Consider the following 25,762-nt stretch of genomic DNA (forward strand, 5'->3'; position numbering starts at 1 on the left):
CCGCTATGTGCATGCTTAGTTCCACTGATTCATTTCATTTTTTTTTTCAGACAAGACCTGATGCAGAATTATTGATGTGATCAAAACTTTTAGTAACAATGGGACTATGTAAAAACAATGTGTCAGTCGTGTTCACATACATTTTCAGTTCCCTCCAACCTTAAAGGATTTACTTGCTAAATTTCAGCTTGTTAGCTGTGAAGTAAAAATAATCCCAGTTAGACCCTTACTTCTGATGCAGTTTCCTTTCAGTATTTTTTGCAGAATGGTTAAGTTCAGGCATCAAAACTCGGTTAAGTGTTGGGGGAATCACAGTCTGGGTCAAGACCAACTCTTTCGTAACATTGACCACACAATAGAGCCAAAACTCCTCCTTGATCTACAACAAAGGAGTCCCGTCAACAGTGTAAACCTTGGTCATTGCAACCAGTATTGATGTTTTTCCTCATGTGGGCTGGTTTTGGGCACAGAGAAATGACTGTAGACCACCATTTCAGCCTCAGACAGAGCATGGTGGATTATTTAGCAAGTCAGGATTCAGGTATTTCCTTGAAGAATTGAAAGAAAGAGAGCATGTATTTGCTGGATGTGCAAAATAAGCAACTGTTTTGGTCACAAAGGGGAGAAAAAGCTTGACAACTATTTGTGACGTGAAACAAGCTGCTTTTTAAGAGGAACTAACAGATCATTATCACAAGTTTGTTATTGATTTTATATATTTTATCTTGTGGTTTTGATTTTACCTCCTGTAACTTGATTCCACCTTTAATTAATTCTCTCCTCTCTAAGTTCTTTTTCACCGATGCAGCTGAGAACTCCTTACCTGAACTACTTCCACTCAGGCTTATTGTAACCTATGTGCCATTTAATAAGCCAGTGGGCGTTTCCACCGATTTTAAGCTTAACCATTTTAACCGAAGATGCATAATTGATGCATAAAGGATGTATGCTGTATTAGCAGTTGTTACTAAATATTGTTTTTCTTTGGCTGGTTAGGGCTGTGATTTCCAATTTTATTGTTTCTCTTTTCTCTCTTTCCAATATTTTTGATTAGACATGCTCACCGATGTCACAGTTCAAAAAAATTCTTTCATCTGTTGAAAAAATGATGTAGTCATCTGCTGTTAGACATGAAGCAGAAGCAGAAGGGCCTCTAACCACCGGCGGCTGCTAGGAGCTGGAGGTCTAATAGACTTCCATTTAAAAAGCTTCTCTTATGAAATATTAAGTAATTAATTTTCCCCAGTAGTAATAATGGTGTCAGCTAGATATATTCCCTGTGATTGCTGTGCAGGTGTTCCTTCGGTATCACCCTCTATCTGCTTCTCCACATATGTTCAGTTCTGGTTTTAGAAAAACAACAAAATGCATCACCTGGGCTGGAAACCAACTTCCCAGGTCAAGAATCAATTTACTTTGGGTCTAAATTCTCAAAATGGTTTAAAATAAGGTTCGTGACCCAGAAGTAAATCTGTTCCATATTGATGAAAAATTAATATCAGTGTTTCCAGCTGCTGCTCAAGTCCAAAAAGTAGACAAAAAACTTTTTAAGAGTCTTTTTAGATAACAATGTTGAATCCTTAGCAGATAATCAGCCAGATGTTACTTTCAGGATTTGTTTGCTCTGTTGATTCAGTTTTAGAGGAGACTGAAGTAGAGCAAATAGAGTGTTTGATATGTGATCATAAGAGAAAACTGCTCCAGATTAATATGCTTTGGAAAAGTTTGTTTTGCTGTTCTGAATTATCAGTTACTACTAAAATGACGCTACAGTTAATAACGAAGTTTAAGAAAAACATCCTCAAGATGTGGAAAAACTCTTATTAACTCTAATTAACCTAAAAGTTATGATTCAATACAGGTGCAATAGTGGGCACGATAACTGCCCTGTGCAGACACAGTAAAGGCGACAAAAAAAAAAAAGCAAGAAGAAAGCCACAGGAAAAGTAGAACTGAATGAAGCAGAAACCCAAAGACGTCCTTGACAGTGTTCTTTCAGGAAGTTGTATAGATTAAAAGAATGAATGAATATCCTGTCACTTAAAGCATCAGTGACCTGGGGAGTTGCTCCCTGGGGAATTTTAGCAGGATGTGAAGGGTGGCTGACAGATTCGTCTGTTGCAGATAAGTAAGCATTGATCGATGAAATAATTCTGGGAAATATGTTTACGAGCCATTTGATTTCCTCATGGATAATTCCTGGTTGAACAATAGCAAATGATAGATCTTTTATTTTATGAAGTTTATTGTCCCAGTGCTGGTGCTGACAATATTCATTCTGCCTTGACACATAAACAAAAAGATGTAGGAGCTTGAGGAACCTTTGCTCCAAAAAAATTAGTTTTTACGTAAAACAATTGGGCAACACTCTTTCCTACTCCCACACACTTTGTCATTCAAGGCCTTCCAACATCTGCTAACCTAGTCTGAGCTGAGCAGCAGCTTGAGTGTAACCTGCAGTCACGAAACGTTTCAGTAATTGTCTCATTTCTGGGCCTTTATTTTTTTTTAAGGACTAGCTGAGATTAACTTTTTAAGGGCAGTTATGCCATATGCTGTGCACATTACTCCAAATACTTTACTTCTATTTTAGGTTATCTCCTTGTGTCTTACAGTACACACATAAACCTTCCCCTTGGCCAGGCTGAACCCATTCATCATTTAACTAAAAAGCTTTTTCCATTTAAGACTCCCTGGCATTAACTTTTGAATAAAATGGCCTCAACCTGTGAGTCATCCAAACAAGCATTGTCCTAAAAAGGAGCGCTGTGTGTGTTTTCCTCGTGAGTTAATAAAGACTTCCCATGACCAAGCTTAAGCTATATGCTTTTGTGGGAATGGTTTGGCTGAGGCTGGGGCTCTTGAGCATTTCAGCCAAGCATGAGGCGTTTAAACTGAGCATCAGAGCGTTTTGCCGCCTGACGTCAACCTCCCCGCACCCACTGTGATGGAGCTGGTCTGTGTGCAGGAAGTGGGCAGCTTGATGTGTTGCCATCTTCCTGATCAGATTAATATGTTAAAATCAGAACTTGCGTGCACACGAGTGTAACTCGAGTACAGCTCAGTTTCAGTGGAAATCTATTAAATATGTTCAGATTCATACAGTAGCAGCATTATGTTCCTGGAGACATGCACGCTAACTTCATGTATGTGTGGGAAAGAGTTAGTGAGCAGCAGAAAGGTGTGAGTTATGCCCTGTTGTATCAAATAAAAGGGCCCCAAGTGTGAACATAAGCACTGAGAAAGCATATTGGCAGAAACTTATTCCAGAGCGACAGAGTGCTGCAAGTTGAAGTTAAACCACAAGTTGTTTTCTTTTAAGACACGTGGAACTGCAAGCTGACCTGCATCCTGTGAGTGAAATGCATAAATATTCAGAGAGGAAGCACCCGTATCAAGTGTATCATAACAGAACTGAACTGCAGGAACATGCACATCTTATAGCTGAAAATTTACAGTCATGGTGGAAAACAGCTGTTTCTCACTGAATTGTCTGGCAACTCCCCACTAGGGACTGAAACCCCTAATAAATAATCTTATCCTTAGAATAATGACTTTTTTTGTGACCATGAACTGCTTCTATTTGAATCAAGCTGTCCAGAATATTCTTCAGACCTCTAAGACTTTGAATGTCACCTTGTTCTCTGCTCTACTTGAAGGCTACAACAGTTAGAGTTTTTCACATATAACTACTACAGCCGTGTCTATCTCAGTCATTTGTGTTTCAGTTTTTTCTTCTTGATGAATGCAAGCAGATAACTAGTTACCTATGTATGAATTTACATGTTCAAGTTTACAAAGCTCAGGGGTAAATTGTTTCTGCAGTACATGGAAGCAGCCATACATGGATACAATGCTTGACTTGTTTGAATTTCTGCACCAATTGGTGGTCATTCAGAGGCATATATACACTTTAAATACTGACATTCAGATTTCAGAAATCCCATCCATTCTATTTCTCTATCTGATGCAAGATCTTGGGCGCACCCTGCGGCTTATGTGTTTCAGTGTGGATTAACACAGTGCATGCCTGTTAACTATAGAATGGCCCCTCTCTTGTGAACTTCTCCAGGGTGTGAGGAGCAGTTGTTGGGTTTCTTTCAACAAAATTGTAGGTAGCTGGCAGTTAACACTAGCCAGTGTCTTATTCAGCTGCAGCTCAGGAACTCCTCTGTTCCATAAATACTGGAACTCAAAACAGGAACAGAAGGAAGCAAATGACTCGATGAGGGGTGTGGATTGGGGTGGGGCAATTGGCAGCATTGATCAAGGGATAATAAAAGCTCAGGACAAATGTTACCAAATAGTCTGGTGTTTCTAATGCAATCGTGTTGTGAGTCTTGGGGGCTCTCCAGTTAACTAGCAGTCTTTACTTCTGCATTTGAAGAACGAGATCCCGCATCTGCACTATAATACAGTAGATGCTGTTTGGAAATGGAATGGTTAAAATCCCTAAACAGCAAATTTGTACCAGTGGACAGATGCCTGTCTATCAATATGCCTATTTACTTGTGTATTAAAAGTCACCTTTAAGTATGAGATTGTGTATAAAATTACCCATTCCTTTTTAAGCCATTATGTCCACTATTGCCTGACTTGCGGCATATGAAAATGTGAGATAAGCAGAGGGAGTTAGGGGATGGAGATGAAGGCAGTCATCTCCCAGGAGGTCGGTTCACTCAGAGGCCAGTGGACAAGGGCCATTTCAAGCATTCTGCTTTAATTGCTCCTGAGGCTGAAGTTTTTGCCAGTGCTTCACACAGTGCATCATCATTCGTCCTGGACTGAATAACTATGTCATGTTACCCCCCGGCTGAGCCGACATGCGGCTCGAACAACCAGCCTCTGTACGTCCAATGAGGCGTGAATTGCAGTTGTGACTGATGTGGAGTCTAAGTGTTGGATCAGAATTGCTTTAATGTTAAGCTTTAAGCATTAGTCAAGCAGTCAATTAAGCTGATTTACAGAAACTATTATTCAAATATTTTAGTGATTTATTATTAGTTTGTGTGAGTTTCAAACATGCAATCAGTTTTGGAAAATTAGTTTGAAAGCTCAGAGCACAGTTTTTATTGCAGCTTTAGACCGTGCAAATATGAATAACACAATCAATCTAAAGAAGTCAGCTTGCCCTCAGGGAAGGTTTTCTTTTTTTTTTTGTAAAGGAAAGGATTCTACAGTTAAGAAATGTAAATGCAATTACAGTGATGTATGAAAGTTTGTCGGCCTTTGCTTTCAGTCTGTGACCCTCTTGCGCAGCTATAACAGTAACTTAATGACTTTGTCAACAGTTGAAGAGTTCTGCACATCTGTTGGAGAATTGTTAGCTCTCCGTTTCCTTTGTGAATTTGTGTACTGTTACACACCTGCTCTTGTGTTGGTTTACCACCCCTGGGGAAGGTAACAGTGGTCTTGCATTTCTTCCATTTGCACATAATTTGACTGAAAACTGCTGAAATCCAAATTTATTAAAGAATAAAGTAAGAAAGATTAAGAAAGTCAAGGGAAGAACCAAGCTGATAACAACAAAAATTCACTAAAAGTTATTATATTATCATCAAAAGCATGTTTTTATCTGTGTGCAGCACCATTTCCCATTTGAATCTTGAATCTTTAGTTTGTGTCTTTTCATGTCCTGTAGAATTGGCTCTTTCCTACTATTAACCGATGTTGAGGTGGGTGGGTTCGACTCTGGTAAAGCCTCACATGCTCGGAGCCAAGTTTGGCCCTGCGCCTGCCAGAGGAAAGAGGATGGGTGGGAGGACAGTGGAAAGCGCTCTGATAAAGAACAAAACAGAGAAAGTGCTGAAGAACGAGTGGCCTAAATGACCACCGGATATTGACATTGTGGGCTTGGCTCGGGAGGCAGTTTGCAGCTTTTAAACAGTCAGACCCCACCAGACCCGTCAAACTGCCTTCAAAGAGGATGAAACCCCAACCAGCTTTTCCCATATGTGCCTTCCAGCACTGACATCTAATGAAGAGTCAAGATTTGATCACATTGAGCTCTCTGTTTTCATTCTGTCGGCATTGTTTCCAAGCCCAACGCCAAATCAAACAATTCTTTTGCTGTCTTAAATGGAGCCACCAGAAACTCCACGATATCTCCCAGAGGCAGTGCCAGCATGTTTTAAAAAAAGATCCCCTTTTCTGAGAAGCCATTCTGCTTTTATTACTTTTAACAAGTAAATGACTTCAAAAAGAAAAAAAAATGGCCATCGATAAGAAAGACGTGTCACCCATCCATTTAAACTGATTTGTATGTTCTTATCAGTATACTTGGATCTGCATTTGACTTTGTGGCTTTTTGGCTCAGCAATTACTATAATAACATCATATCCAGACTGTGTGATCTTCAGATAATCTGCAGAGCAATCAGTCTCTGTACCACGCGTTAATTGGAGAAAGATGTTGAATTACTATAATCACCCAGACACTTACAAGACAGTTATTTATTTGATTACTTTTAGTTTAAATGGTTCTGTGCATATGGTGGGACAATTTCCTCGCAGTAGCCTGGTGGTTTGTGCTCTCTGCAGAAAGACGTGAAGGACGTGTTTACAGCCATCACATTTGAGGTGGCTTACAGCTTGGGGAAGCACGTGCTGACTGGACACCCGGAGCGAGACCTACCTGCGCTCACTCCAGTGCTGCGATGGAGGAAAGAAAGCAAGATTGCAGTGAGGAATGAGGTAAAGCACAGAGTCACATTTCTTAGAAAGTAGGAGTTAAATTTGTCCCAAATTTAGCGGTCAGAGGATATAGGCCATTTTATTTGCAGAACTGCAAAGATAGGGGGTAACAAAAAATTATGCAGTTTGATGCAGTCATTAATAACATTAGGAATATTTTACAACACTTACTTATTTAGTTAAAAAAAGCAGCCTTTTTCTAAAGTTGTTTTTTATTTTTTTCTCACTGCAAACTTGTTTTTTATTCATATAGTAAGATGACATCAGTTATTTTCAACCAGCTCATATTCTTCCATATTTTATTTTCTCAACTGACTGCACTGAAGGAGAGATTCTCCCACACCTGAAATAAAACAAAAGTCATTTCTCCCTGTGGACTCCAGAAGGAAAGACGGAAATGGCTCAAATAGGGGTTATAATGATTTGGGTCTTGGTTTCCCGCTTATTATTGTCTGTGTTAGCTTTTCTTGAGTGGAATCCAAAAAGTCTGATTCATTTATTTTCTTTCCGACCCCCTCTAACCTGCCCCACATGTTTCCCCAGTGTCTGCACTTTTTATGAAGGGAAAAAAAAAGGGATTTACATCTTTTCAGTGTCTACAAAATCCATTTATCAGAAACTCACCGGGCTAGACGGCTTGATTTAAGTTTCCTTTCATGATTCAGCCTCGAACCAAATACCCTCCTCTGACTAATTAAACCACGGATCAGATGAGTTTTTTTGGCTTTCCTGTACAAAGATCTACTGGGTAGCTCCAACAACAACACAACACTGCCCCCTAGTCTGAACATGGAGTCAGTGTTTTTCAGAGCATGAACAGCATGTGGTTATACGAACTGTGTGCTTCACTCTCTTCAGACTTGGTTTGAGAAGAACTGCCTGTCAGACGATTGTGCTGCAGACCTGAGGCTTCATGGGAAGCTGCTGCTCTCAGGGTAAAAAACATCTCCTTTACCTTGAGACTCTGTCTCTGCCTTTCCCCTAGTTCTGAGGAAGCGAACTGACATCATAGGACATGTGGGTGTGGGTAGTGGAATCATGACGCATAGTTGGAGAACATCCATATGTTTTTCCATAGTCAGGGAGTTCCTTTTTTTTTTGTTGTGTATCTCAGTTCATGATACCAAGCAGATTTTCTACACATATTCTGTTTTACTCTAATAATAAATATTCAAACTTCAATAAAATAAAAGAGTCCTTGTTAATACGTATCTTTGCTTGCGACCATATCTAGTTTTTTTATGCTCCTACCAGATTGCATAGCAAACCCCATTTGGCCCTGGGAGGCGTGAAGAACGTGTCTTTGAACGTCACCATCTCCAACGCAGGAGACGACGCCTATGACACCAACGTCTACTTCAATTTCTCCAGGGAAGTTTTCTACATCAACTATTGGCAGAAGGTCTGTTACTCTGGAAGTATTTGCTGTTTGTTTCCTCTGGTTCACATGTTTGTTTCTGTAACGCAGCGGTTTGTTGTTTTGCTCTAGTAGCATACAAGTGAATCTGAAGTTTAAAGAAGATACAAAAACATCTTTGACACACACAATTACTTAAAAGTTAGTGAACCTTTTCAAATATTTTACATTTCTGCATGAATATAGGACTATGACTATATGGATAAGCAGACGAGAAAAACCCAGTGACACAAATTAGACAAAGATCGGTCATTTATCTAAATGATGATGAAAAATAATCCAATAATACATACCTGTAAGTGGCAAAAAGTAAGTGAATCGTTCATTTGAGTGTGTGCTGTGACCTCAACAACTGTTAGTCAGTCCTACAGGAGTTTTGGAGTAAATGTAGCTCATTCCTCCTTACAGAGCTAGCCCTGGGATGCCGGAGGATTTCCTCAGATGAACTCAGCCCACAACTGTTTTATTGGATTTAGGTGATGACTTTGATGTGGTCATTGCATAGAGTCTTGGGGTTCAGTTCATGATTAGATGTGCTGATAGTATCATACTTTCGAAACTTCTGGCGTAATCTTCCGTTCATTGTCCCAATAATGACGACAATCTGTCATGACTGAGATGCTATAAAACGGGCCCAAACTATGATACTTCCACCTCTCAGATGGGATGAAGTTAGTATGCCAGAATGCAGTGGTTTCCTTTCTCCACACTTATGTATACAAGTTCTATTTTTGTCTCATCTGTCCACAAACAGTTTTAGAAATATCTTCATGAGATCTTTAGCAAAATGCAGACAGGCATTAATTGCTTTCTTGGAGAACACTGGCTTTCTCTTTGCAGCCCTGCAATGAAAACCACAGTTGTTCTGACAATGGGCTGATGAACATTGACATTAGTCAAAGCCATAGCGGCCTTTAATTGCTTAGAAGTTACTATGTGCTCCTTTTTTTTTACCTCAGAGGCCATTACACTGCTTGTTCTTGGAGGGATTTTACCACTTGTGGGTAGAGTAACAATGGTGTTGAATTTCCCCAGTACTGTGCACAGCCTGTCTGACTGTGGAATGGTTGAGTCCAAACTCTTTAGAGATAGTTTTGAAACATTTTCCTGCCTGGTGAGTGTAACCACCTCTTTTCATTAGAAATCTTTTTTTGTGCAGTGGTGCACTTCTACTTGCCTCAATCTCTGCCCTTTGAATGATACAAGATGCCTACAATTGCAACATCAAGTTCTCAGAATTCCACATACTTCTATGTATAAATAGATTTAAAAAAGGAAACAAAACTCTTAAGCATTAAGATCCATCCACTAAGATGTGCTTCTCTTCTTTTTAGATAGTTCTTCAGAAGACTGTAAATATATATCTGGGATTATACAGCCAGAGTGCAGTCTCAACAGTGAAGCACAAACATGTTAGAGGACTGATGAACTTGTAGCTTTTTGCTGTGTAGGCAGAACTGAAGATGAATGGATAAATAGCAGAGGAGGCCCGACAAGAGCGCCAACAGCTGTGTCGTCTCAGAGGGCAGCTCCTCTGGCTGACCTGTCATACGCCTCTGTGACTCATTCAAGACAGACTCACCATGTCAACAACCAATGAGTTATATTCAAGAGAGCATGGCAGAACACACATATCCTATATATTATGTACCATTCAGAACACATCATTCATGTTCAGAAAAACTCTCTTAGGGCCATATTTTATGAGATGAGTGCAGGGATGCAAAGTGTTGATTATAACTGACCTTCACAGAGATACAGATCAGACCTGCTCCTGACATGGTTTGACCTCAAAGGATTTCAGCATTCTGTCAATGCTAAAGAAATATCTACCCACTTCCAGCCCACATTAGACCTGAGAGATTTTCCCTCCGTCCACACTGTATGCAAATGGATTTCACAGCGGCCACTCTGCCTCTGCTCGCATCTGTTTGCTCACTTGTTGCAAAAAAACACCAGAGGATCTCCTCGCAACTTAGACAAATGCCACGTCAGATGGTGCACTAGCCCAACATCCATTAGGAAGGCTTTTCTTCTTTCATAATGGACCCCATGTTTGTCTTCCAGCTGGGTGTTTTTACCCCTGTGATGGATAAGACCAGTGTTTGTAAGGCACACAGCCTGTGGCGTGGTTTAAAACTCCTGACAGAGGTGTAATTGAATTTAAATAGAATACATGCTGCAGGCAAATATTAGAAAAACAATGAGTCAGTTTCAGTTTCATAGCAAATCTGATGAACCAAGCTGACATTAAGTGTCAGGTTACCAGCAGCCCCACAGCCTTGTTTTGCTCAGGAACTTGATAAGTCAGGGTGGCCTGCAGCACAAAGGGAACAGGAAGTGAACAGTATGAAAGAAATACAAAGAGGCGACTGAGATTTTATTGCTATATGCTCCCTGCGACATTTCTAATTACTACTGGAAAAGGCTGAGGTGATGATGCGACCCCTTTTTGCAGAGTTGAGATCAGCTAGCCCTCCTCTAAGGCTTTTTCTTCTGTTGGCAGCATGAACTTGTAGTCCCCTCATATTTAAGAATCAAGTGTTATTCTTCTGTTGTTCTTGTAATACAAGCTGTTAGAAAGTTGGGGAGGTGAATTGGTTCCGGAGCATTGCCTTACCCCCAGAGATGGTCTTAGAGACTAAAATGTTTGATTATCTGGTTTGATTTTTTTTTTCTAAATGACCAAAGCTGTAGCAGATGTTTCTTTTTTGCCACTGTATTTCTGGCTGTGCTCCACTACATGTGTCTGAGACTTACGCATTATAACTGTCACATACTTACTTTTCTTATTAAGACCAGAGATTGAATATGAAGAAATGCCACGTCAACTTGGAATTTGACTTAATGAGCTTACTTGAGTGAGCTAACACAGACAGCAAAGATTGTCCAGCAGTATATGACACATTAAATGATGGAACTGGATAAATATAAACCATAAAATAAACATAAAGCATTAAAACTAACATTATTTTGCAGGATGGACATTCCTTAGCGAGCTCAACTCACACACTTGAGAGTAAAGCTGATACTCTTATCACAGAAAATGAGAACAAAAAGCACTTGGTAGATGTCAGCAGGAACCGAAGGAACTGATGCTGATCACAGTTTGTGGGTTATCATTAGCTGATGGTAAAACTCTCTTGTGTCTGTTTGTGTGTGTGTCAAGCAGACCAGAGAGAAGTTTAGTGATGTGAAAATGACGTTACTCAAGTTGTGTTATTGTAATAAGATATTACAAAAGTGTGTCAGACATGTCAGTCCCAGAGGCCTGAAAATTTGAGCAAAATGGTGGCATTTTATAAACGCACTCTACTGAATCTGGCAACAGTGGCTAGAGGCTCTTCTTTACTAAAGACAGTTAAGCTAGTGCAATACTCTCATTATATAGGCAAAAGAATACCAATTATTATTTACTGATTTGAACCGACTTAGATTATCACTAACAGTTTAATTTGAATTTTTACAGAAAAACAAAACAAAACTGTGGAAAAGGCAAATCCAGCAACTCCATGTTTGATTTTCCTTTTTTTCTTTTAGTTTTTGCCCATTTTGCTATAATTCTACCTACTTTATTTAATGTAATTATTAATAACCAAACAATAACATGTGATTGGTCCAAAAATACAGATTAACTCACCCCAAAGGAGCAACATCAAACAATCCTCTGCTTCAATGCACCGAAAAAACGTACATTTGGAGCTTTCAGGAAGTGGACAGCTTCAGGACGCACTTATCTGAAACCTGGATGTTCTGACCTTAATACGTCATAGAATCTTTGAAGAAGCCAGAAGAAAATCCAAAAGGTTTTTAGTCAGATGAGAGGAGCCCTTAAAACTTTAAAGCCACAACATGCCTGCATCTAAATTCAGATTTTTTTAGATTATACCACACTGCAGTAACTGCAGTTTGATGGTATTTATTGAAGGATGTACTATGATATTTAAGATGCTATGCACAGTAGAAATCTAATTAATGTTGAATATCATTGTTTTCCACTGTAGTGTGTTATGTGCACACCTATAAACAAAAAAAACACATTTTGCTGCAGTATAATACTGTACCTTTACTCACTGTGTTATTACCACTTTTGTTTAAGTAAATTATCTGAATGCAGACTTCTGGCTGTGTAACTTTGGGAACAAACGAGCATTGCTGTGGGGAATAGCCCACAAGCTGAAGTTGTAAATGCAGGTGAGAAATTTGCGAGTTTCAATTGACTTTCCAGCTAAAGAATAGATGAATCCATGATATCCTTGTCTTTGAAGGGACACTTTTCATAGCATAGGCTATTAAAAGCCTGAAGTAGGGCTTTATCTTCATACCTACCAAAAGAATATTAAGTAGGTGATGACACTATTTTGGAAAAGGTAGGCCAAAGTAAAGCCAAATGTCCAAATACCAAAGCTGATAGAGATATAAAGAGACACAAAACAAGCCTCCTGTCTATTGTCATCCACACTGACATACTACGCCAGTAGATGCTTCAGCAGTAACTAAAACAGTGTAAACAGTCCTTGTTATATTTAATGGCCCTGACACTTGTAAAAATCCCAACACGTATTTGTTCCTGACAGAGAAAGACCAGAGAAAGTAAGAGAGCGAAAGTGAAGAAGTGCTTAACAAACAGACTTTGTCACGCTTGTCACTGTGGAGGCACAGTCCATCACATGTCTGAGTTCTCTGGTCTCTGCCATAGGCTGCCAGGTGGGTGATGAGTAAACAGGCTGACCTCCCCAATCCTGCCCAGCCGCATGGGATAGGCGTTGTTTTCACAGCAGCACAGAGGAATACAGGAAATAGAGGAAATTCCATCATTGCCAGTTATGTTAGGGTCCCCCTTCCCCCACTTTTCCTCTGCGGGTCTCACCGTTGCCTCCGTGCAGAGCGGTGCTGCTTATTTAAGCTGACTTAATGAAGATGGAGGGCACAGCCACACCCTGAGAATCTGCTGAACAAGGAGAAGCTGGAGTGTGGATGATACTGTGGATGGATGTGCACCTTTAAATATGTCACCAGACTCAACCACCACCCCTCTTTCCTTATCACATTTGGAAACATGTTGTGAACTCCGATTCAAAGTGGACAGCAGCCCATCCGAGTGAACATTCTGTATGACCTAACCAAAGCCCTTAATAAATATTCCAGGAGCACTAATCTGTATTTTTTCAATTGTAAGGTTTCTCTTCTCCCAGCTTAGCTGACAGCCTCTCACTGAATTCTTGCTAAAAGAATTCCTACTCCTCATGGGGTCAAGGCCTTAGTGTTTATACAGCGCAGCCGGTGAAGCTCCATATTGTTTAGACAAGCCTTTAAACACACAGTCTGGAGGTTGTCCAATTACCCACCCGCCAAGATGTGTGTGTCATTGCTGTTTTGTGTATTCTTTATTTAACCTAATTTAGAACTCAGTATGACTCTGAGACCCATTCCTTTGCATTTAAAAATGTTCAAAACGATCATCTTTGGTCATACTGTAAATGTTGGCTGGTACGTCTGCCTGAAATTATGCAGGTGTGGCTGAAATTTGGATTTATTTCACCATCCAAAGCCAACTCTGATCCTTTTTCCTTAGCTTATCAGAACAGATAGCTTTGTCTTAAAGTCTGCCACTTGTTCACTGGTTGGTAGTCACTGTCTCATTACATGTCACTCACTCCGTCTCCATTCAGTCTGTCTCTACCGCCTCCTCTTACACATCTGTCTATCTTTCTTTTTCCAGGAAGAGAAGGGTATTTCCTGTGGATTCGTTGATTTGGGCTTCCTTAAATGCAGAGTGGGATTTCCCTTCATGAGAGCACAGACCAAGGTAGCTCAAGTAAAAAAAAGAAAAATGCATGCACTATGCAAAAGTGTTTAGATCAAAACGTTCTTTATCAATTTAAAAAAGAACATTTTGTGCTAAGATCGCAATAAGTAACACCACATATCATATCTGTCCTTTTTCTGTCCAGTATCATTTTGCAGTAATTTTTGACACAAGTCAGCTCTCAGGGGAAAATGACACATTGCAGTTCTTAGTCCAAGCAAAAAGGTACGTGTCTCACATTTTAGTGCTTATCTAACAATAATCTTTGCAGTGAGTGAATTCTTGTGAATTCAGATTCAGATATATCCACTGAAATGTGTGATAAGTTTCTACTTTTTGTTCCTTCAAAATTTTTAGCGCCAATCCAGAGCACAAACTCTCCGACAACTATTTAGATCTCTCCATCCCGCTTGTCCATGAGACCGACACCACTATTACTGGGTAAGAACTGGACAAACCCGATTGCTCTTAAAAGTGTTGTTACTAGCATACAATTGCACAGCTGTCCAATGTCACGTATCCCACTCAGATGAAGACTTGAGCCGGGTGTCCATCTGTTGCTTCTCAGGAAGAGAAGGCTTGCTTTTCTGCATATGGAGGATATCAGCTCAAAAAGCCTTATCTCTGAATGCTTTATCATAGTTCTGCTTCACAGAGGAAGGAGAGAGATGTAAACCAGCACAGTTCTGCCAGAGCTCTGACATCTGATAACACTGCTGTCTTTAATGTGAAGGGAGGCTTCAGAGAAAAGCTGGACACATATCTCAGCTGCTAAAGAAAACACTTCTGACCAGCTCAACTGAAACCAGAGTTTTTCAGTATCATGACTGTGGCCTTTTAAACAAGTATTTTATATGTTAAAGCATCATCGTCTCTCTCCCTCCTGAACACTGTGGGTCTTCTCTGCAGTGTGGTAACACCGAGCTCCTTCGTGTATGGAAACTCCATCGATGCCTCGCGCTTCATCCAGTTAGAAGACATGGAATGCCACTTCCAGCCTCTCAATCTGACTTTCCAGGTATTTCCCTGGCAATTTTAACCCAGAGTACATTCTAATTTCATTTTAAAATCTTTCCTTATGTGTTCACTACTCTTTTCTTCATCTCCTTCTGCCTCGTTGTCTCTTTGATGTGGTTCCAGGCCATAAACAAGGGACCCAGCAGGCTGCCTGGCTCCACTGTGGACATCAGAATACCCAACCGGCTAGCTGGCAGCGGAGCTGACATGTTCCACATCATTGAATCCCAGGTGGATACCAACAGCGGCCCATTTGTATTATATATCCAGCAAAAGTCATTTTTCATTAGTTTGTTCACCTGCAGGGAGCCACATTTTTAGCTCATTTATGCAGCCCACGTCTGCCGGCCTTGCTCCTCCTCGTGCTTGTATCCACTTCAGAGGATGCATTTATGTAGATAGAGTTGCTAAACTGCTGGGCACTTGGTCAGGGCATGGACAGTTTGCTTAGAGTAGGGCTCGACCGGATCTGTGAAAATTGAGGCCAAAATGCTGGCGCTGCTACTGAAACTAGCCATCCAGTTTGTTTTACAACATTTTGCATTTAGGTAAAGGAACCCAATACTCCCAGTGGGTTTGAATGTTTTCTTAACCCTTGCAGTGCTCCTTTCATACTGGTAGATCATGGGGGAAGCTCAAGCTGTTAATTGTACTTACTGTGAATGGAGAGACAGCGTTGGTGTATCCCACCCTCCTAGATTCCATCTGGAATCACTTTCAGGGACAGCCTGCATGAAAAAGGAATGGGACACCTGCAGAGCTGACTACTGCCCCCGTACCACACAAAGCCTAGAACCACATATTATAAACACTACTAACTTTGTCCAGGCTGTGGCACAGACAGTTGCACACTTATATTTTCATAGCCAAATACTCTTACATTTCATACAAACTCAAATTTGTTCAGATAATATATAGGTTTCCGACTGTAACTCCATATGTTACAGTCCGGTTTTTTTCTTTCTTTTTCTGCACAAAATACCTCAGTCTTCAATATTTACTGTAAAAAATCTCTTCTCATGGGGATTTCACCAGGGTTAAAGTTAGTACAGCCGTTAGAGCTGCCAATGAATCTTCACACTAGCAGACAGCAGAAACACAGGACATAAGCAGTAAAAAACAGACATGCTGGGAGGTAGCAGAGCAGACAATGAGGAAGGCCAGAGGAGAGTTTACCTCAAAAGCTTCAGGTCGGTCAGAGGCGAGGGGAAAGGGGAAGTGCTCCCTGGGGGGCTGGGCAGTAAAGCACACACCTCTAAATCACTCCATATGGGAAATCTGTCTGGGAGGGGTACCAGTTAGTTGCTGGGGAGAACTTCCTGTGAGCCCTGGAGACTCATAACAATGGTGGGATTGGACCATTAATAGTGAAAAGTACTGTGTTGACATTTTTGTGTTGAACCCAAATTCAAGCCTATAAACACAAACACATAAAAACTCATCCATGCCCATGTGACACATGTCTATTTCAAAAGGCTCTTTTTACGATTGAGAGTAGTTAGTGATTTGATTTTTGCTAAATGCCTTAGCACAACTCAGATTTTCTGTCCTGTTTTCAGGTAGCTGATGGTCGGGGGAACTGCACCCCTCACAGAAACCCGACACCGTGCACCATCCCCCAGGACAAAGAAAGCATCTTCCACGCCATATTTGCCTTCTTCACCAAATCAGGGCGCAAAGTCTTGGTAAATAAGCAGCCCTCTCACTGCACTTTGACATTTCAGAGATCACCCCCTGTGAGGATTCTTGTTGTTGTTTTTTAGTTGTTTTTTTTCATTTTTAGTCAGTGCAACATCTGTTTATCACACATCCGTCTCCCACTCCTTCTCAAGTCCACTCTGTATTTTCTAACAGGACTGTGACCGGCCTGGAAGACCATGCATGACAATCTCCTGTAGTCTGGGTCCACAGTTGAAAGAAGAAGCTTTGAGCATCGATATTAAACTTCTACTCAACACTGAGATTCTGAAGAGGGTGAGACGCGTGCCCAAAAATTTAATCCAGCTGCGTGATATCGTGATTATGAAATAAATACCAAATAACTGTCTCTCCACCTGCAGGATAGTTCCTCTGTGATCCAGTTTGTGACAAGAGGAAGCGTGCAAGTAAATGACAGGGCCGTGGAGGTGCCAGATGGCCTGCCAGATGACATTTCTGTGAGTATGATGTGAATTTGTGATCCACAGTCTGCATTGAGTGCAGCTGAGCCAAACAGCCTTCTCAGGGGTCATTGGGGACAAAGGCCTCAGTGAGAAATCATTAATGTTGCTCCCTGTCTGCTGGATTTAAAATAGACCGTTTTTTTGCCGTGTCGATTTTATGACTGTATCACATTACAGAACACATTCAAAGGCAGTAGTATATTTTCTGCGGTGCAAATTAGTGAGCCAGCAGGTGACTGATGACCAAATAGGAAAAGTAGAACGACGTAAACTTCATCACTAACGGTTCTTCCGCTATTTACAATTTGTTAGCTACATAACGTTCTTGTGAACCAGTTTTACTACTTTCTCACAAGCTTTGTTGCCACAAGTATCAACTTTATGTTCGTGCTCCCTCATCATAAACTTGTAGGTTTTTTATGGATTCCATAATGCGCAAAGGTTACATTTTTGTTTGAAATCTCTATACAGCATCTCATAAGCTTGTTTTGAAAGCCTCTGTCAGGTGAAAACTTTAACTAAACAAACAACTTTCTTTCGTTAGAAAGATACCAACAAAAGAGAGAAATGAGCTCAGAGTCCATATCGGTCTGTTTTGTTGAAAGATTCATGAGGTGTTTGAAGGGCTCCCTGTTTAATTTCACTTTTGGATTGGCTGCTTGTTTTGCTCTGAGTTGCAGCACCCAGTTGTTTCCAGCGGCTGAATATTTCTCCTTTGATTTTAAATCAATTTTTCTCTGAGGTTGAACAAAGTAAGATTTGATCAGTTATTTCCTGAAAACTCCTTTTCCACTCAACCAGACAGCTTTTTTTTTCCATGGTGGGTCATCCATCTTACTTCTACAGTATGCTGCTGAGCTGTACATTGAAAATACTACCTGCAGCTTATAGTGCTTATATAGGCAAATATGACTTTGTTGTGATATTCACACTGAAACGCAACTTTGAATTGCTTTTTGGCATGAATATTCAGGATATTCACAATTTCAGAACATGTACGCTGTGGTTGGCAAGGTTCAGTCTTGCTTCAAGCCATGGTGGTAGGGCAGATGCTCACTGTGACTTTAATCCAACTATTCTGATAGAAAACAACAAACTCAATACGTGACTCCGCTGTAAAAATGATATCAGTAAATATATACAGTATAAATATATCCTTATCATAGATGTATAGTCAGTCATGCTGTGATTAGATATTCTTTAAGCCACTGAGGAGCTCCAGTAGGGATCAATCATAAAGGATATGAGCGCGGGGAACAGCTGGGGACTGTGGGTTTACTGTGTGGTGTGACTTTGATTGCCTGATTTTGGGTCCTCATCTGTGCACAAGGACAGACCCTCCCCCTACTCTTTGGTTTGCTAAGAGATTGAATGGCACACCAGATCAGATTTGACAATTATATTGAGCACCCTGCATGTCTGCGATGGGATTTCTTGAGAGATTAGGGTGCTGACTGGGTTGCAACCTGACTGACCCTGAGCTCCAGTGGTGCTCAGAAAACTCAGACCTCCTATGAATACGTTCCTACCGCTCTGCTTTCAGCACTAACAGAGCGTGCTCATTCCGCTGACCATTGCCCCTCTTTAGTTTTAGTAAACAATGTTACCTTCTCCCTCAGGATCCCTGCAAGCAAAAGTACACACTGCAAATGTGATTTGTGGTCCCTGATTTTACTGCGCACAGCGAGTCTAATGGTTGTCAGCAGAACATGCCGCTTGTTTGTTTTTTATCACCCGTGATATGTGAACACATCCACATAAGTCCATGTGTTTTTGCTATAAGCTAGCAAATTACAAATTTAGAAATACAAAGTCAAGTTCAATGGACTTTACTCTAAATGGCAGCAAAAGTTAAATTGAGAAAGTCAAAGTTTGAGAGCAATGACCAGCAGAGCTTTAATTTTTTATAATCTTTCCATGTCAACACAAACGGCTTGGCATGCACGACAACAGTTAGATTCCACTGCTTGGGGTTAAGGGGGAGAAGTGTTAATGTGGGAAACTATTCAACAGAGCAATTAATCTTCACTTGTCCACTTGGTTTTATCTCTAACAGTTGGTGTCTCATGCCACATTTGACTTCAAAGTCTATGCAACAGTACATCTTAATGCGGTGACATTCTTCACTCACCTCTGAAATTTTGCCGCTACGATACATCATTCGGGGTTATGTGATGCTTGAGAGAATGCACAGTGTTTGTCTTCATTTGATCACCGTTAGTTTTTACACCCACTGGTTTTGTGACTGTACAGAATATGTGTTGTTTTCCATAGCACAGCAAATTCTATGCAAAGCGGTCCAACGAAATCAAAGCAGCTACGCTGGAGATCCTTAAATATGTATCAGTCAGCTTCATAGGGATATTCGTTTTTGTAAATGTAGAAAAATAACGGTTGTTATAAGAAATTACAATAAACATCCCAGAAAGTGATTTGAAAAAAATGTTTTACATAATTACAGTAAATGTAGATGTTCACTCATGTGATGAAAACATAGCCAAAGCCCCCGGTTTAAAATAAATCTTAGAATCAGCCTAATTCTGGCCTTAAAGAAATTTTAAGTGGATTATATTTTGTTATTAAACTGATTTTTTTTATTTTCATTTTGTTCAGTGCTTTATTACTGAGTTTTGAGCAAAAGCTGTGTTGACTCAACTCAAAACCCAATGTGTTATCTGATTTGTCTTGTACTGCGCCATCTATACACCAGGATCTGTCCCGCCACTGAAAATTGGGAATTTTTCTTTTTTTTCCCATTGCATTTATACTTATGTGTAGCAGTTACTGTGTACACAAAGCTGGGGAATGTCACGGATTACCAGGATCTTTGTTATAAACCAAAGGGAGCCCCAGATGAAAGGCAGGGGTCATCAGAGTCATTAAACTTCATCCTCTACAGACCAAATGTCTGGCTAATGAATTTCACAGTACTCTGTCACTGAAATTAATCTATCTAGGTTGTAGTGTCCTGACTTGTCTTGAAACTCTCAAAAATGTCCACTTATTACAACAATGAGAACATGTTCCAAAGCACAACAAATTGTTTTCAGCTTGTGCTTGTAAAAACTGTTGATGCTGTTGTTGCATGTGGAGCAAAGGTCACCATCCCACCCTGTCCTCTCATGGTCATATGTTCAGAACGCCAGAGTCTTTATTGAAATTCATTATTGATAATAACTTGGAAGTTGCTTGAATCCTAATACTGTATAGTTTAGTATTGATTTTGTGCTGCTGTCGTATTAAAGACACACAAAGCTCCTCTTTAGTCAGGCATTCAGAGCACAGCTTAAACACACTGAAATTAGATGTGTCTTGAGTGTTTTTTTTGCACTGTATTGCATCAGCAGCAGCTCATGACTTAATGCACATTCTTGTGTGCCTCAGCGTGGGTGTTGTATTTAAGTGTTGCTCACTAAAGCTTGTTGTGTTTCAGCTGGTGTTTGAGGCTCTCCACAGTCAGGAGCCGCGGGGTTACGTCGTTGGCTGGATCATTGCCATCAGTCTGCTGGTGGGAATCCTCATCTTTCTCCTGTTAGCTGTGCTACTCTGGAAGGTAAACTAAAAAATGTTCAGCTTGCAATGTAGAAGAGCTTGAAAAGTAAATACAAGACACAGAGCTATGTGTGACAACCAGGAGCACCATTTAGCTCTGGTTAGATGTCAGCACAGTATCCAGTTGAACAGAGACAGCTGGAGGTCAGGAAAGACGTGGGGGTGAGAGCTTGCTTGGAGCCTTTGACAACCATGAAAAGGACAAATCACAGACCGGACAGTAATTCACACCATGCCACTCACATGAAAGAAGAATCTTAAGGGGAAATAGCAATCACACTGATATCTCGAGGCCCTGTTAGCACAGAATTCCTTTTCTTTTTCAATGCTTCATCTTCCATTGGGAATATCACAACTAAGCCTTGGAATGTTGGTCCAGGGATACATTTCTCCCCCATACCCCAGCTCCTCAAACCCTGCCAAAATAAACCCCACTTACAAGAGCGGCGCATGTCCTGTATTGCTCTTTTCAGGAAATGCCTGAGGAGAGCACAGGTCTATATCAATAAACTTTAGTAGCCAAATGTAGATAAATGAATGGAGTCGTAGTGAGAGAGGCAGCTTTTGTTTAGATACACACCAGGAGTCTGCTGCTCTCTCTTCATATCTCCTTCATATTAAACAGTATACGGAGTTCTACGATATGTAAACAGGCACACTGTATTACATTCCTAAAGAAACAACATATTTATGCACAGGAAATATTTTATGTGCTACTTTACATGCTTATTGTTTTTGCAAGCTTTCGTATATTAACTTCAAATTATGGATACTTGTGGATAAGATGAATGCCATAATGTTCAAACTGATTTCAGGGCTCCACTAAAAATCTGTTTTTTTTTTTTCCATTATTTTAACTGCAGGAGAAATCTTAACTTGCAGATATTTCACTTAAAGATATAATCCATCCCAGCAAACTCAAGAGTATGACTTGTTATCTGATCGAAAGTTATATTATTTTTGTGATAATGCAGCTGAAACAAGGGTCTGTTTCAGATAAGCGCTCACTGTTAGTGTATTTCAGTACTCCTCACAGTCAGATGCGAACAGCTTTTCATTTGGCAACAGAAAAATCAAATCCGGGCAACAATCGAGCGAATGTTGCAATCCCACTTTTGTTTTGTTTTTTATTTCATGCATGATAAATGTTGGTGTCATGCGTCTGAATTTCATAAGTTTTATGTTATAATGGACAAAATTCTCATACTACAGGCCAAAAGATTAATTGCTAATATTATTGTTATAAAGTTGAAAACTTAATAGACTGAATAGATATCAACAGCATGAAATCAGTTTCTCATTTCTCATCTCAGACTCCCATTTCATGAGTGTCTCTTTAATTAATCAATCATTAAACCAAACTGTGTTTGGTTTCTATATGTTATATGTTTTGAAATAGTCACCAACATGCAATTATTTGATTTATGCATTGCCTTGTTCTGTTTTTTTAAAGAAATGGCATCTTAGCAACCTTTATGTCCGCAAAGGAAATATGAAGCAACAGCCAGTGGCCAAAAAGTCAGGAAGCTTTATGCTATGATTTTTGGAGAGAAAGTGAACATCATGCTCACCACATTATTTCAAAAGCACTCCAAATACCCATAATTTCGTGTAAAAAATTAAAGTCTGTGGTTTTAGACGACGACGCAGCTTATTTCACCAGTAGCCTGGAAGTTATCTTCCTAACATTACAAATGTCTGCAGCATGGCAGTGACTGGATATTGTAGACTTCGCTTGAAAAGTCTCTCTACATTACACATGCAGTCAAATATTTAGTGAAGTGTATTCATTTTGTAGGTAATGAGCTGCAACATGCTCCAGTCAGATGGTAACACAGATGTACTTCTAATTGCCCAAATTGTCGCCCCTCTCACTTGACAGATGGGATTCTTCCGTCGGCGCTACAGAGAGATCATAGAGGCTGAAAAGAACAGGAACGACAGTGATGAAAGCTGGGACTGGATGGAAAAGAACCACTGAGATATTTGAAGGGGGTCACAGAGGAGCCAATGAGATTAGGGATTGGGTCAAAAACAGATCCAATAGCACGGGGTGCGCAGCCCAGCCGCCCTGGTGGCACCATGTCCTTCAAGTCTTCCATATGTGGAAGAGAAGAGTATTCTCCATATTTTTTGGAGACTCAGTATTTTTTTGTGGGTGGGGAGGGGTTGAATTGGGGGAGGGGGTCAAGAAATAGGCTTCTGGGGTGACAGTGTGGCTTACCAGAGGACACTTGCTGTGGAAATCAGCAAATCTCAAAGGAGGTAACTTCCAGCCACTGGAGCGGAGTTGTTGATGGAGACCCACATCCATAGGGGGGCTGTGGAGACGGCATGAGTACTGGTGGACAACAAAACCCTCAGGGCTGTGTTACATAGCAAATTTATTTTTTTACATACACTTCAAGCCATATTGTATAAAACTGAGCTTTGAGAAGAGCTGGGGTTTTGAAGGCCATTTTAAACATACTGTATCTTCAGTTTGTTTTCTTAAAAGCACTGATGTTTGATAAGAATGAATGCCTTGGCTCCAAAGCTTTAACATTTTGTGCCATAGATATGTCCCGTTTAATAGTAAATGAGTGCAGTTGTTTGTATATTCAGCTCATCCCAGATGTTGGGAGTGAAAGATTGTATCTTTTCTGTACTTTCTCCGGTGTATGAAACATTGTTTTCGCGCATCTGACCTTTCACAAACAATCACCCCGAGCTAATTCCATGCATCAAAATGCACTGTCCACATGTCAGCCACCAGAAGCTCTGAAAGGCCTCTGTGAGATCATTACGACCTCATTCAGCATGTGATAATCAACAGTTCTGCAGAGCTCTCTATTCCTACTTTATCCACCATGTTTCAATAATTTACATGTCAAAATTAAAAAAAGTAATAAAAATGATAATAGAGCTGTTGGCAGGTGATGATATACATAAGTTAAAGTCCTCAATAGATTTAAATTTCAGTCTCTACGCTTTTCAGTGTTTTAGATCAAATGCAGTGCACAGGAAAGCAAATATAAAGATGATTTTGCATGGAACTAATTGCTCAGATATGCAGGAGACTTTTCAGGTGGAACTTGCAAAATTTCCCAGTTGTGGTCAGCATTTCTTGTTATGACTGACTTTTGACATAAGACCTGATAAAGATGTATTTCCAAAACCTTTCCAGACCTCACCCTTAGCAGACCTTATTTAGTAATGCAATTGTATTATTAGGCATTGGGTTGTGGTGTGAAAAAATTAGATCTCCGTAGACAGATTAAAGTCAGCTAAGGGAGTGCACCTACAGTGGATTACAAGGACCCGTGGCATGAGTAATGCCCTAAAAATAGGTGGGAATGTGCTGCACTCAATCACTACACAGAAACGAGTGCTTTGGGGCTCATGGGGAAAGTTCACTTTAACTCAAAGTGGAGGAATGTCTGTGCATTAAAAATCTGTCAACATGCAACTCCACAGCTACACAGGGCTGTGACTTTCTCCCCATATATTTCTCATGGGTGTTTTAAATGCTGGGCTTAAATTTGTGGATGTAAACATGGTAGAATATGTTTTGATAAAGAGTCCCCAAATAAGTCTGAATATGAGCAACGTTACAAATTTGATGAGAAAATCTCAAAATAACACGAACAAAGCAAATAAACCATACCCTTGAAGGCTATTCATGTCGATTTTGGACATTTGTTTGTCAGTGACCATTAGGTGATCAATATATTAGTACAGATATTCAACATGTAAGGATTATATGTGCAATTTCAAATAACAAAAGTTATTTTTAACCTTTTCAGACTTCAGTTCTAAGTCACTTTAAGGATCACTATGGTTGCTTCACTCTTTCTTGTGCTGTATGAATCTTTTGACACCATTAACTTCCACTGGCGTTACAGCATATACTGTGCACATTCACGTCTTCCCTCTGCGTCAGTTAAACCGATGCTATGCTACATGTTTGCAAGAAACCAACACTTGACTTTTTTTTTTTTTTTGTAAAAGCTTAACTGTGATAATTCTGTTTGGATTCTATGTTTGTTGTCACCATTAATCACACCTTTATGTGGGGTTTTGTTCCGAGTATACTACTGTCACTGAGTATCATTTCCATTATAGTGTGCTGTATGTTTGATGTTTAAAGTCATTGTTTGAGCTGTATATTTATCTGTTGATAAATTTCTGAGTGAAATTTCTGAGCTGTGTGTGCTGCCTTTATCAATATGATTGCAGTCTAGTCGTAGGTTGATGTAATGTTTTATGGGGTTTTTTTATGTAGTGTGGTGCTCCCTACTGGCAGCATTGCTGCAGTTGTTCTGATAAAAACTCAAAGGAGGGGACAGAAGACGTTTGGAACTGTAGTATTGGTGATATTTGCTTAAATGTTACGTTTTCTTTGGAAAAAGTGGCAAATAATTTTGAAGTCTTGCAGCTTGTAAATGAGAATTTGTTGTTTTTAGTGTTATGTTGCTTTAAACTACATATAAGTGAACTTAAACTGTTGCATCAACTGTCGAAGTGGGAAAATAATAGAAGGATCCACACATTGGGATTTTACTGGTTACATGACATTTTGACTGCTGTCCCATTTGTCTTAAAAAGTTGCGGGGCCATGATGATTGTTCATTTGATCCAGCACCTATTGCAGTTGATTATTGGATGTATGTCTCTCCCCTTTGATTTTTCTTTAAATTAACCAGGGTCAGTTTAAGAAATGTGGGTAAACCTTGACAAATGTACTGGAATCCCATAATAATATTATTTGCTTTCACTAATACCAAAAGGGTTAAACCCTTTCCAAGGCAAAACGCTACAAGTGAATAGAGTATCACCATGAAACTTCAATTCTTTATTAAGATAATTGCATACCATATTACATGTGTTCTGATATTTTATGTGTAAATATGTATAGGGGCTATAATCTAAGCATGTAGTAATTTCCTTACATTTCCTGACCATCCATATGAAAACTGGAAAAAGCAAGGTTTGGAATAAGGATTTTTTTATCCTGTTAGATATATGTCATACCAGCAAAGATTATTACAGGATGGGTTTCCATTATCACACTGACAAATCCTGGCAGACTTTTTTTTCACTAGGTTTTTTAGGAATAAAATGTGCTGTACAG

General features: G+C 39.9%; 1 protein-coding gene across 1 annotated transcript in view; it reads left to right on the plus strand.

Annotated features, from left to right (window-relative positions):
- itga9 (integrin, alpha 9) overlaps positions 1-24,826 on the plus strand; it is a 49,647-nt gene extending 24,821 nt beyond the window's left edge. Inside the window, exons 16-28 of the mRNA XM_072391197.1 lie at positions 6,540-6,692; positions 7,551-7,627; positions 7,947-8,094; positions 13,832-13,918; positions 14,064-14,143; positions 14,276-14,359; positions 14,828-14,936; positions 15,059-15,166; positions 16,495-16,620; positions 16,790-16,909; positions 16,996-17,091; positions 20,531-20,650; positions 22,532-24,826. Of these exons, the coding sequence (XP_072247298.1) occupies positions 6,540-6,692; positions 7,551-7,627; positions 7,947-8,094; positions 13,832-13,918; positions 14,064-14,143; positions 14,276-14,359; positions 14,828-14,936; positions 15,059-15,166; positions 16,495-16,620; positions 16,790-16,909; positions 16,996-17,091; positions 20,531-20,650; positions 22,532-22,630 (1,407 nt within the window). The 3' untranslated portion in view covers positions 22,631-24,826. The remainder of the gene's footprint in view (positions 1-6,539; positions 6,693-7,550; positions 7,628-7,946; positions 8,095-13,831; positions 13,919-14,063; positions 14,144-14,275; positions 14,360-14,827; positions 14,937-15,058; positions 15,167-16,494; positions 16,621-16,789; positions 16,910-16,995; positions 17,092-20,530; positions 20,651-22,531) is intronic.
- The last annotated feature ends 936 nt before the right edge of the window (positions 24,827-25,762 follow it).

The sequence above is a fragment of the Leuresthes tenuis genome, unplaced genomic scaffold, assembly GCF_036924035.1.
Source record: "Leuresthes tenuis unplaced genomic scaffold, fLeuTen1.0.hap1 SCAF_8, whole genome shotgun sequence".
Taxonomy (NCBI): domain Eukaryota; kingdom Metazoa; phylum Chordata; class Actinopteri; order Atheriniformes; family Atherinopsidae; genus Leuresthes; species Leuresthes tenuis.